The sequence below is a fragment of the Neolamprologus brichardi genome, chromosome 5 (genome assembly GCF_056152115.1).
Source record: "Neolamprologus brichardi isolate AB-2024 chromosome 5, ASM5615211v1, whole genome shotgun sequence".
Lineage (NCBI taxonomy): Eukaryota > Metazoa > Chordata > Actinopteri > Cichliformes > Cichlidae > Neolamprologus > Neolamprologus brichardi.
This window is the reverse complement of record NC_142108.1, coordinates 19,390,513-19,404,367: the sequence shown is the minus strand read 5'-3', so window position 1 is coordinate 19,404,367 and position 13,855 is coordinate 19,390,513. Positions and strand designations below refer to the sequence as shown.

Sequence of the window (13,855 nt, the reverse complement as noted above, 5' to 3'; positions counted from 1 at the left end):
ATTTTTGTGACTCCTGTAGAAATCCAGAGACTTGGAGAATTATTGTAAAGGTATTGAAGCTGTTCTGGAGCGTGGAGCATGGAGACAAAACAGCCTAACACACTTTATTTTGGGGGTATTTTTTATTTCGTATATTTGTTGTTTTAAAGCACTTTATAAATAAAGTTTATGTTTTTCTATTAAAGTGTCATTTGCCTTACTTTATTCTACAAATACAACATTAAGTAATTGTGCTTGTATCATCAGCTTATTATCGGAGAATTAATCTACCATATACAGCATGTTAAGTAAGTAAACTGCATGCTTGCCCACAGAGAACTTTTCAGTTTGTGCTCGGCATATAGACTAGATGACGCTACAGGTTATGTCACTAATTGGAAATAGCTAAATGGAAGTCTGTCAAGTGAAAACTGTTTTGATTTTCTCTGTAATGAAAAGAAAATTCTTGGAAATTATGCGGCTAGTACTCAGAAATTACCAGCGCGTAAAATAAAGTGTTTCCAAAGTCTTCTAACATACATTAGTTTCATACGAGTACAAGTAAACAAGGACATCTTTTCATATCTTCGAATGCGCATTAAGCAAAAAGTTGGAGCTCACATAAAACAGGAAAAAGTCCAAACACAAATACTTGTACCCCTCAAATAAAAAATAACTGTCTAGATGTCAGGTTCAAGACAAAAAGCCACTGAAATTAAAAAAAAAAAAAAAAAACATCAGAGAGAGAAAAATCTTGTATCAAATTTCAACGTACCTCGTGCACAAAAAAAAAAGACAGCTTTATATAAAAATGTCCACCGGCAACATGCAAGCCTTTCAGCTAGCTGAAGGTTTTTGCCACATTTTAATTTTGGCACCGACCGTAGAATCAGATCATTGTTTGAGGAGATGGCTGAAGCCAGAGGCAAGAGAGGGAGAGCAGACAGATACATTCAAAGGAGGAGATTAAGACAAGGGAAGGAAAAGAATAAACACGGAGAGGCTTTTGACAAAAAAGTAAGTCAGCTTATATCGTTTCCATTTTTAGAATGGGGTAGACTGAGTACAGTGCACTTTAAATAATACATATTTAAATACCTATTTTGACAGTAGATGTATGAACGCAGGCATACATCTCTCTACTAGACATTAAAGTTAAAAAGCTGAAGACCAAAAACATTTCATCTGCCATAAATTTCAAGCATACATTCATCCAAAGCTTTATTTTATACACTTCAAACGCCTAATTGCCAATTAACCTTACAGGCACGTGTCAATGGCCTATGGGAGGAAACCCACACACGCACAGGGAGAACGTAAAGACAGGAAAAGCGGCAGCTGAGCAGGAGATTCGAACCAGGAACCGTCTTTCTGTGAAATGACAGTGCTAAACACTGCATCACCATGTTACCCAAATATACCTATATGAGTGTTAGCTCTCGCAGGTAAAGAAAGTAAGAATTAGAAAACAAAACAAATAAAAACTCAGTAGACTGATTTATTTTGCTTCACACCTTTACAACTATACAAGCGGAGCACTTAAATGAACAAATGTGCTGCTAATTTAGGAATTTAGGCCGAATCAAGTCAAGCTGAGCAGTGAGAAAGGCTTCGCTCTCCTTTATATATATCAGTAACCAGTGTTTAGAGTCAATGTGCATTTTCTCATTAGTAATATAAACATGAATTACAACGAAGCACCCGAAGCATTATTTAAATAGGTTGCAGGAGAATAATTTCTTCGTGCATGCACACAAACACACGCGTGCGCACACACACGCACACGTTTCCTCATTTTTTAAATGTGTGGCAGGGAATATTTGGAACTAAATAACCATTACAGGGGGTAGAAACAGGCTGGAATATAAAACGCTGTCAACGGCGCGCTGAGCGGAGTTTGAGACCTTCTTATCTACAGACTGCATTAAGACATGGCTTTCACTTTCCTCCCTGCATGAATAATAAGTCCACATGAATTTATTTGCCTACAGTCTTGAGTTTTCAGTTTTAATGAAAATAATAATAATGAAGAAATCATAACCTGCCTAAATGAAACATATTAGCTTGTTGCATACTTTGTGTTAACATTTATGTTTTATGATGCCATAATCACTCCATTTCTTCTTTCCCTTTAATCATCCGACGCCCTTTTTTTCCCGTCCACCTGCTTTCTTCTTCCGATTTTTTTTTTTTTTTTGCACACTCTTTCTCTCCCTTCCTACCCCTCCTGCTCCCTCTTTCCTTCCCTCTCGCTGGCTGCTCATTTTCAAATCTATGAATTTCTGAACATCATTTTCTTGATTTTTCCACGCCTCAGGGAGACATTCTCATTCCAGACCTTCTCTTTTTTCACCTCATTTCCTCCCTCCTGAGTCTGAATCTCCCAGACAGGATGTAAGGTGACAGTGTGGCCTGTGGAAGTTAGGGCGGGGGTGCGGGGCTTCATTGTGTGTGTCCGTACATGTGCGTGCATGTGTGTGTGTGTTGAGGAAGGTGGAAGGGGTTAAGGTGGGGGTATAGTCCAAAAAATAAAGATGAAGAGGGTTTTTGCCGTTCCAAATTCAATCCTGGACATGACCACAGGAGACCTACAGTAACGTTTTCTTCGCTTTAAGGATCCAAGCTGCAGAATTAACCGTGCCTTTGAGAAACTTTTGCTCCTTAGCATGAATGTGCCTCACTTCCCACAAGACCTCATGCTCTTAAAAGATATACACTTCTGCTCCTTCAGAGGACTTCATAAATATCACTGCTTTGGCCTTGAGTGACCGTATTTGGGCAGAGACAGAGGGAAGGAAAGCAGCCAGTCCCTCGGTCACCTCCATCTTTAAATGATGTGCCATATGGACTAAAGTCAAAATATATCTTGTACATACCCACACACAGTGTGCTCCATATAAAGCAAGGTTTGGAGAACTACAGTAAAGTGCAAAATTCTTGAGCCAACACTTGTTTCTTTATATTTTGCTGGGAAAATGGAAATAAGGTGCAGCAATTTATTGAAACGTGCAAGTATAACTAGAAATGCAACATATAAAGCAAAAACAGTGTTTGCACCACTCTACTTGTGATGAGCCTCAAAGTCAACATTTAGCTCCGACTACTTTTCAACACAGCCTGAACTCTTTTAGGCATTTAGCCATTGTGTGCTTTTCTATACAGCTATCTTTTTACTGCACTGACAGTGTGTCTGGATCATTGTCACTGTCTATTGTAACTCTATCCTGACCTCTTTACATACTGATGACAATTTGAATAAAAATGTTCAAATATTGATTCATCATTTTAGATTAATACCTCTTTAATAATCGCCTGCTTGATGTAATAAGATTATTTTATGTCTGTCAAACTATGTTAATGTTTGGCTTTTTTTTATTGCAACAGGGTAAAAATTGGGTTCGTGTGTGTTTTATGATTCATAGGCCAGTGTTAAGTGTCCCTAACAAACAAAAACCCTTCCTCAGAAAATAGTTGTGTACAAGTACTGAACAGAAAGTGAGTGAAAAAGCAGCCAATGTGCAAAGAAAACCTTTGAATGACCTTCAGGGAACCTGAGGAACTATCGCTCAATAGTTCTATTGCATTTAATTAAGTGCGAGAAAGTCTGGCTCCTTTAACCCAAACTAAATAGGAACGAGCGGTGACGACTTTTTCACAATTTTTCAACATACTTCTGCTCAGCAAAACAAAATACTAAACAGGAGACATTAGATTGGACTAATTCTGAAATGGTGGATTTTACAAACGGTCTTTTACTTTATCTCTGTCTATTTCAATTTAAAAAATTAACCGGCTGCACTTTTCTCATTTACCTACTTGCCACTCATCTTCCTGGCATTTATTCCCCAACCACCCCCTTCTCCTCTGGGTTAGAGGTTTCCCACTGGGAGAGTGAAACACATTTTTAACTAATCACAGCACTGCCTGAGCATAACAGTGGTAATAATTACATCCTAAAATGCGGGACATTGAAATGATAACCTTCTCACACACCATACAAACTATATTTCAGAATATACGCCTTCAACATTTAACAGAAAAATAAAACCCCTCAAAACTAATTTGAAAAACAAAGCATGAATACGGTTACCTCAGTCGTCGACAAAATATAATTAGCTCAAACTGTATTTTAACTGTAAAGAAAAACTATGCAGGTTTTTCCATCAAATTTAAAGAAAATCCGTTGTTTTCAAATAGGTAGGAGGAAAGATTAACTGCAACATAAAAACAATGCATCATCTATAATGTGCAGGAAACTGTTCAATTATGGATGATTGACCAATATGTTTCTGTCAAGTATTTAGCATTTGTAGTCACAGCCAAGAAAAAGACATCGTTATTGTAATGCGTGCCTAAAACTCCTTAGATCCATCACAGCTAACTTTGATTTAAAAAAGCAGGAGATTCTTCAAGCAAGTCTTAATTAATTAAATTGAGCTTTCAGAGAGCTGGCACTGAAAAATATAACGGCAGCGGATGCATTTGTATGCACAGAAGGTTCACCTTTCAGAAGAATCTAAAACACTCACCATGTATGTGTGCACCTGTGCAGTGGGGCATAGCATGTGTTTGTGCACAGGTGTTTTAATACATGTGGAGCATCATCCTCTTACCTCCAGGGCTTTTCTCTTGCTGTTGAGCAGCTTGGAGATGTCCCGTGCCACCCTCTCCACCAAATCCCTGGGGTTGTTTCGCTTGATTTCAAACTGGCTCTTCTTCTCATTATAAATCTGCAAAAAGAAAACACGGGGAATCAAAGGTCGGGTTATTGGAGACATTTGTTTAATTAAGAGTATCACAGAGGAGCAGGTTGCCCTATTCACAATGTAGCACGGAGAATGGTAAACATTTACTATAGAGCAGGCAGTAAGGAACCTGCCATTACGCCAGTAAGCCTCGGCACTGTAGCAGAATTAAACACAGAACAGAGCCTTAATGGCAAAGCACTTAGCTAGCTGCATCTGGCAGTTAGGCTCAAATTAAATAAACACAAACTCCAGCGGATTCTCACCACTGGGTGAGCACCTTGTATTTCGACTGTGTTAACCCTTTTGGCCTCTAACTCTGAGACAAGCAGAGGTATTCACAACTTGCTGACCAAATATCTGCAGTTCAATCCATTTTGTTAGCTACAGATTAACGTTAATCAATCTAGATGCATAATTTATGATCACTAGAAGATTATGTGAAAAAGGGAATTGTACTTATACTAAATCAGCAATTAGCAATCAATCAATAACACTTAAAACAGCGACAGACATTGCAAAACACATAGAAAATCAGCTTCGGATGCCACCAGGGAATGGGATGTTTGATAAGGACGGATATGCCGAGGTAGAACTGTGCATACTTGGACCGCTTAAAGGGACGGTGCTACAGAGATTAGTCTGCTCCCCTGGAAGAATTGTAAAGGCTGACTCAGCAGCCAGAGCTCTCTATAGGATCTGTAGACTACAACAGAGCACCACCCGAAGGATTACCACTTATCCTGCTGCCCTAAGACACCACAAGACCCATTTTCACTCCATAAAACCATTTTGTATACTTCTTTTGAAGGAAGCCCAAACAGAAGCCTGTTGTTGTTGTTGTTGTTGTTGAATATGTTAAAGCAATTACAGTCACGTCAGCCTGAAATGCTGCATTTGCAGGGTGTTTAGCTGGCCTCACTGGTACTACTGACTTCCTCAATCAGTCAATCACATACTGAAGCTAAGAATCTGTAATAATTTAGTTTATACTAAACTCTTCATAAATAAGGACATATCACCGTGCATGCAAATCAATTATAAAAAGAAGGTGCGTGTTAAGCTCCACAATACAGAAAAGGGGATCTGACGCAGCATGAACACAAGCTGTCATAACTAATTCAGGAGATGCTAAGATGTCTAAAATTAATTAGAAAATTTCCAAATCTTCTTAAAAACAGCAGTCAGCAGGGTGCAGCATTGGGCTCGAGTAGCTGCTTCTTAAATACTCATCATCTTGTTTTTAGAGGTTGATTTTTTCCTGTTGTTTTTTCAGCAAGGCCTCAAACTGGTTTAAAATCAAAGGTGGCAGATCATAAAGTCAAGGTTAATGCAACCCCCACCAGATCATCTGATCTCAGTGATCTGTCAGCCCACATCAGCAGATGACTGAACTGAAGCCTTCCTATATTTCTATTTGACAAATCTCAAATAGGGTGTCCTATTTAAGATGCCCACAGTTACTGAACATCTACAAACTGCTTCAAAACCCACCAACAGCCCCGCCCCTCTTTTCTATGCGGTGTCTGACAGGCTGTCCTTCGTGCCTCCTCTGTACTGAGTGGTTCCTGCTCTGGCTGCTGCTACTCTGCCTGCTTCCGGTTATGAAGGGCAGAGAGATATGCTCTTTCAGAACAGAGGCCTCTAAATTGCTGCTAATGGAAATACCAATTTTCTTTTGACTAAAGTGCTCCTAAATGAACAGTAGTACTTTTTTTAATGCATATTTTTTTGTACACCAGTCAACCACAAATGCTGACTATTACAGACTTTCCAGGGGTCCAACCTGCTATTATTGCATTGCCCCTGTGTGGTTGTATACTTTAGAACTGAGAAAAATCTATTAAAATATTGGATCTAATCTAATATCTGGAATAACAGATGCAAAAATGTATGCACATAAACAAAACTAATGTTGTTTGCTCAAAGGTTAAAACTGAACGTTTACAAACCAAACACATATTTATTCAAGACTTGATGAACTTCCGATTTCTTGCTTGAAATTAAACAAAAAATCCATTTCTGTTGGATTGATGTGCTGCTGTGGACAATTAGGAAAGGAAATCACAGCCATCCATTTGATCCGTCTCTGTCAAGCTGAAAGCTGGGCAAGCAGCCAGACGCAGTCTCCCTCCACTGGCCCACTGAACATGCAAGCGTTGCCTGAGAAGCTAAAACCATGCCAGCCGAGCACTCTGTTGAGATTGCCTGATGTTTATGTTGGCCGCCCTCTCAAGGACCAGGGATCTTGCTTAGTTTCAAACAACACAAAGTGAAATGTGAAGGTGAAATCTTCTTTTGGCACACCACAGAGTCACTCACTGTTCAAGATTATTGTGATAAATTGCCCACAATAACAGTTTGACCACAATACAGCAATTTTGTGATACTAAAAATACTGCAAGATACGTAACGCGTCACCATATCTAAACCTGGAGGAGAAAATCCTCCCTATCCAGGTCTCTGTCACAGGTGCAGCAGTGTGATGCTAAATTTATGGTCTATCGGTTGTGTCTGATTTGAAGGTATTTTGCCACAGAGAGACAACAGGGAGGGGTTTTCACCCTATGCAAATATTCTTGTGTGCAGTCCTCCAGAAACACAACAGCCCACACATTTGACCTACAAACAGCGTCTTCAAACATGGGTGACACTGTGCATTGGTCAAATGCTGATTGGTTGAAAGGTGAGCCAGAACAAAAAAAGGAGCAGTCTTCAGAGTGAAGCGTGAAAAAACATCAAGAATAAAAAAAAAAAATACAGCATAAGAAGCACAGACAACGGCTGCAGGTGACATGTTTTTGATATTTTTATTATCTGGTTTTACTTCAGCTCAGCTTGGTATAACGGTCACTTCTACAGTGGCCCTGAGAGGTCAAATGGACTGCTACTTAACACCAGCAAACAGAAAAACCTTGCAAAAGTCAGAACATGAGGGTTCATCAGTGTTGTCAGGGATTACATGATGAAGGTACTATGTGTTGTAATCGCATGATTCACATAATTTGCAGCTGCAGTCCATTTGACCTCTTGGAGCTACCGTACTCTTCTCTAGATCGGCAAGGACCAAGAACAGAACGAGCAAGAGTGTCCCACAGATGGGTTGTTTGTGACACTGCCCCCTGGTGACAGTAAACAGCTACAACATGTAGACAACAGTCATTAGCAGAGATGCTTAGACATCACTTTTCTCCCCAGTAACCTCTTCCAGCTCTTCGGAGGGACACCAAGTAGCTTCCAAGGCAGCAGAGAGTCTTAATCTTTCCAGCGTGTCCACGGTTTGCCCTGGGTTGGACATGCCAGAAACAGCTCACTTGGGAGGCATCCTCAAAACACCGCTGGCTCCTTTCAATATCGAGGAATACCGAGCTCCACAGCCCAGAGACCATTTGGAGGAAACTCATTTGGTGACATAAATAAAATGTCAATTCAATTAGTTGTTTAAGTTGTCTGCATTTTATCCTTATGAGTTTTTCTTCTTCTCTGGTCAACTTATATTGACGATCCCTTCATTCGTTTGATAAGGACCACAAGAAAGAGTCATGAATTGATGAGTCTGGTGAGTTAAGCTGCTGTGGGAATCTATTTTGAAGAAGGCTGAAGGTTGAAGAAGCATCGGGCACCAGATTTTGATACCATATTGAAAAAGGAAGCTTGGAAAATATCGCCAAACCATTATTTTGTCGCACTCTGAATTCACTCACACAGATAAATTACTCATTGCCCCTGCTTCAGACGTTTTTTTTCCCAAGGTGCAAGAAGCCGTTAATGGAATCGTATTAAACCATAAAACAAGAGCGAATTTTTTTCCGCTCCATTGACAGACTACAAACCCCTGACTCTTTTAAGTGATGCATTTTTCTAGTCAATTTTAAAACCATGTCAAATTTGGTTTTAAATCAATATTCATTCCCTTAATGTGTGGTAGTACTTTCTGGGTCCGCCTCACCCCGGAAGATTCATGGCAGTCTCGGGGACATTACAAACAGGACTTTCTCTATCCTGATCCTTGAAACAAAACACAAAGAGAGAGATCGATAAAAAATTCACAATGCTTAATGTACAAATTCCAAATCGCTTTATCCGCCACGACTTATAGTGAGGTCAGTGTTTTTATCGTTCCTCGTTTGTGAATCCCCTTTATCAAAATATAGCTTTGGGGAGGATTTTTACAGGAAAGAGACACTGCTCTAATGCAACTGCCATCATTTAGGGAATTAAAAATCATTCAAATGGACTGCATAATTGTGCAGTTTCTGCTGCTATACTGCTATACTCATCAAACAGACATGTCGGAAAATGCACTCCTTAATTACCTCCTCAAAGTGCAGAGTCGGCTAACCATTAAGAAATTAAGCCAACTATTGTCATTGGTCCAAAATATATGAAAATTGGCTTGTGCAGCAAACATTAGGCTGGTACGTGCAGGTCTAAAATAAAAGCAGAACACCTATTAAAATCTTATACTACTTGGATTCTGTTGCCCATAATACACGCCGCTGTTCGCCAAGGAAAAACACCACACAGGGTTACTGTGTACTGCACCGCATATTACCATGATCTCTCTAAATTACTTTGTGGTGAAATTTGATCTACTTCACTAAACATTCCCCATAGCTCTGCTGTCTAAATGCATAATCAATTCTATTTTAATAATTAATTATACGTTAAATACATTGAAATTATAAGTTTTTTCCAGCTATTCAAGTTTGTCTGGTTAATGGTAATTATCATTTCATCCATTTACCCCTTCAAGACCATATTTACATAAGTCTTCAGATTAGATGTCAGTTAAATATAACTGTGCTGGCAAGTGCTCTTTCAGTTTAAATGAGCATGACACCGCTGCACTGTATCCACCTACACATCATGTCTCCTTCTCCGGTGACCTATGACTATTTTTTTTAATCGTGCCCTGCTGTCACATAAGCCCCTACTGGTATCAGTTTCTCTCTACTTTTTTTATTATGTTTACCTGATGAAAGGCAAACTTATCTCCATCATCGCTGTACATACACTCATAAAAAACCACAACAAATAAAGGCCAATAGTACTGTAGGGTACTCATCTATCCGACAGGTTGGCCATTACAATCTCCTTCAACAAGCAGATGAGGTTTCTGTTTACTCCAGGAGAGGATTGAGCAGTGCTGTCAGCTAGACTAAGCTCTGGCCGGCCAATGAGAATTGTGCTGGAGGAGTATTGGGTGTAGACTGACAGCGCATGGTAATGCTGGCATGAAGGGCCTGAGGAGCTTTAAATACCCTTTACCTAGAGGTTGGAGATGAGTGACCATCATCGCTGAAGGGCCATAAGTACATCAGCCTGTGTGAAATTATATTTGAGGGCTTTAGAGCTTGACTCACTCAGGTAATGGGGCAGCTACCGGAGGAAAAAAAAAAACACACAAACGCAGTCGCTGGCAACTCTTCTGAAAATCATATGCAGTGTTTCAGCTGAGGCAAACCACTTCAGGCACTCTGCGCTTGTAAAAAATAAATAACAGCAGAAATATTAGAGGTCTGTTCACTTACTGATGTGCTGTGCATCTATAATCCAACTGTAGCTATGAAATCCAACTAAGCCTACCAATATGAGTAGTGAATTTAACTGTACTTGATGCACATAATTGGATTTTTGAATATGTTTTGTCTAGTTTCATATAAAATAAATTCAAAATAAGTACTTTATTCAGATATAATCAATTAAGTGAAAGAATACTGAATTCAATACTGAATACTGATGCTGGTCAACACTCTCCACTTCAAATACTGCAGTAAAGCCTGTCCATGTTTTCATCTATTTCTATTTTTACACAGTAGCTCTTGCAGTACTTAGACCACTAAATACTAAAGCTAAACTAAAACTAAAAGTCCCCCCTGGAGTTCCAGTTTGGCATATTTACATATATCATGTGGAGAATCCCTTCCCTTCCACTGCTATCAGGATTAATGTGCATAAAAATACAGATTGTTATATAAACTGATTTAAATGGGACAATAATGTGAAGAAAACATGAGAACAAACTAAGAATCCTTCAGTGCGAATGGAAGGGTGAGCGCTGCATAGCTGCGTAAGGCTGACTCATTGTTTTCATGGTCACTGTAGTCAGTCTTTTAAGGCAGTAGAATTTTGGTTCAGATGACACTATATCTGAATGCATGCTTACCTGACTGCATTGTCAACTGCCCATAATAAAATACACTTTGCCATATTACATCATCTGCAGTAATACTGGTATAAATTCTTACGTGATCTAAAACTGTCATATCCCAATATCATTGGTGTAGTTTATGGTCCCTCATCCTTGTCTGGAGCATGTTTGAGAGCAAGAGACACGTGTCACCCCCCGTGATGACTTAGTATCTAAAAAGGGAGCTCCTTCAAGTTTTAAAAAACTACAGTGCTATGCAAAATATACAAGAAAACTGTTCCCGCTAAAGGTGGAAACGGCAAACTTGTTTCACCACTGGAGACAAAAGCACACCTTTGAGCACAACCTGACTATGAAGTAGGAGATATGAGCAGCTGGTGATGTAAAGTAAACAAAAGACTCCACCGAGCATCGCTGGAGCACTCACTAGTTGCACTCCATTTGACAGAAACAGCATCAGTGGATAGAAATTACTGATGTGCTTACACGGTGAAAAAGCAGCTGCTTACATATATTTTTCAGTTTTACTATTTGACAATATTGTGCAGCTTACGGTGAGATCTAAGGTGAAGTTACTTTAACTACTGTTATATTAAAGTATTAAGCAGTTATTTTATATTTTTACTTAGTGTTTCCAGAGAAAACACTACTTAGTATACTACTTACATCTGACTTACTCTGTGTCACTACTACTGCACTGTACTGCTGCTGGCACCTTGTTTCAATAGTTCATACTTCAAGTTAGCAAAAGTGTCATCCATGGAAGTGGCTCACTGGGAATCAAGGATGACTTATAAATGCCTGCAAGATGCAATCATCAATAAAATATATATTTATTTTTCTGGATTATTCAAAATATCGTTATGGCAAATTTTCCTAGAATATTGTGATAATACAATTTTGAGGCTATATCGCCCGACCCTGTTCAGCGGTTCCAATCTGCGATTGCAAAACAGTTTGAAACCAGCAATAGATTTATTAGAGGAATCCACATTTTTACCTTCTGCAGGATCAAAGCAATTTTTGTGTAAATCAACCCCAGGGGTCTCCAATTGAAGTGATGTTGAATCCCAGGGCTAAAACCCAGGGCTGGTGATGTGAAGTAGGACTCTTTCAATCCAATATATTGTAGAGTACAACTCAAGTAAAAAAAAAAAAAAGCTCAAGTAAAGGGTAAGGGTTAAATTGAATTCAGGAAGAGTACTTAAACTTATTTATTTCCCCCTACTATATAGGGCAGCTTCTGCAGTTCACATCACCACAATATAAAGGCAACAAATACAAATCATTTTATGCATTTTTAGACTTGAAAGTAGGCCGATGATTGATGTCCCCCCCGCCCCCCACTGAAAGATTAGAGGCATGGTTAAGTCCCATTTATAATACACAGACATGACAGCTCTGAGCAGCATTTTACAGTATAAAAATTACAATCAAAACAGACAAAATGTGGATGTGACTGTTAAGCAGTGGCCGTCCTTTTTTTGTAAAGAGGAATGATAATTCACGTACTGGAAAATGTGGAGCAAATTAGCAGCGTTAATCAGTTATGCTGTTGGCTGGAAGCTGTGACGCTTAGACAGCTTTCTGTGCAGGCCTGTCATTCTCACAGGAAAAGAGGAGAGGTGGCTCTCCAGAGCGCCTCTGACGGCCAGTCAAACCTTCTGCCGCTAACGCTCACACAGGATACGACAGTATCTCTGCCAATCGCCACCAATATGCTTTCACTGGCAGTCGGGACATTCAAGTTTTGAAAAATCGCACACACAGCGAGAGATACAAATGTGCTTGTCCGCAAACTCACACCCTCCGTGCAGCGTCGCACATACTCACATTCTCATCATTAGCCATGATGACTGGTTTCAATGTGCCAAGCCCTAAGTGTCACTGTAAACACGCAGATGGAAAGACAGAGGGTGACAAGACTTCAAAAAAAAAAAAGACTGTTAAAAAGTGGTATGCAGATTCAGCTGGCTTCAAATTTTCATCAAAGAAGTCCACCGCTCTGCAAGTCAATTTCCATACTATTTTTTTTAAAAAATTGTTAATGCTGCATAACATTTCAGTACTGACTCATGTTATCACACAAACCTTGAATATTTCAAAATGTTCCTCCTGTCATCAACAGAGCAGAGGAAAGGCAAAACAGTGAAAATGATAAAAAAATGAAAACCATTTCTCTCTGCCTCTGACACTTTTTATAAAGACTTGTTTGTTGACTCTTTTTTTTTTTTTGCTATGTTCGCCGGTAGCACTGATGTTCCTCGGCAGTGCTGATGTTATTGTGCCTTCGCCTGTGTCTAAAGGAGAGGACTGCTTATCTCTCTGTGAAGTCAGCCACAATAGGCCACGTCTGGCTGCAGCGACGCAGAAGTTGACAGAGACTGATGCCACATCATTAAGGAATATTAGTGGGTTCTGTCGAGCAGACGGGGCTTCCAGAGGCCCCAGGAAGAGTTCAATAAGAAAGAACACATAGGGAGCAGCGGGCCCTCAGAGGAGCTCGATAAGACACAACACACCAGAAAGCTCTTACAGTTCAATAGGACTCTGAGAGTCCAGTCAGATGCAGAAAAAAGCAGACCCTAACTGCTACTGTTAAGTTAGTAACTCAAGGAGGTTTTCTATCCCTTTGAGACAGAGGAGGAAAAGAAATGGACAACACGTACCCAATTAATATGTCGCCTGCTTTGATGACATATACTTTACTCCTATGTCCCTCTTTGCTCCTGTATACCAGGGCAGGCACCGCATCACGCAAACAGATCAGAATGTAGCACACCAGGAAGATGGTTCATACATCTGTATGAGCCAAAACCAATACTGAAACTTTATGTTTTGCTGTTGAATTTTCTTTGAATTTCTGCATCTTTCATTCGGTGAATGCACATTGACGGCCAGATCACAGCTGAGCAGCCATGACCAAACATGGCAGGTCTGTCAGCTTTTGAATTTCTGCACATAAAGCAGCATAAGG

The 13,855-nt window shown here is 39.7% G+C and overlaps 1 protein-coding gene across 8 annotated transcripts in view; it reads right to left on the bottom strand.

Annotated features, from left to right (window-relative positions):
• cacna2d2a (calcium voltage-gated channel auxiliary subunit alpha2delta 2a) overlaps nucleotides 1-13,855 on the bottom strand; it is a 180,263-nt gene that overhangs the window by 118,347 nt on the left and 48,061 nt on the right. For all 8 annotated transcript variants that reach the window (XM_087840826.1, XM_087840827.1, XM_087840828.1 and 5 more), the window contains one exon: nucleotides 4,593-4,709. In XM_087840826.1, coding sequence (XP_087696952.1) covers nucleotides 4,593-4,709 — 117 coding nt within the window. The remainder of the gene's footprint in view (nucleotides 1-4,592; nucleotides 4,710-13,855) is intronic.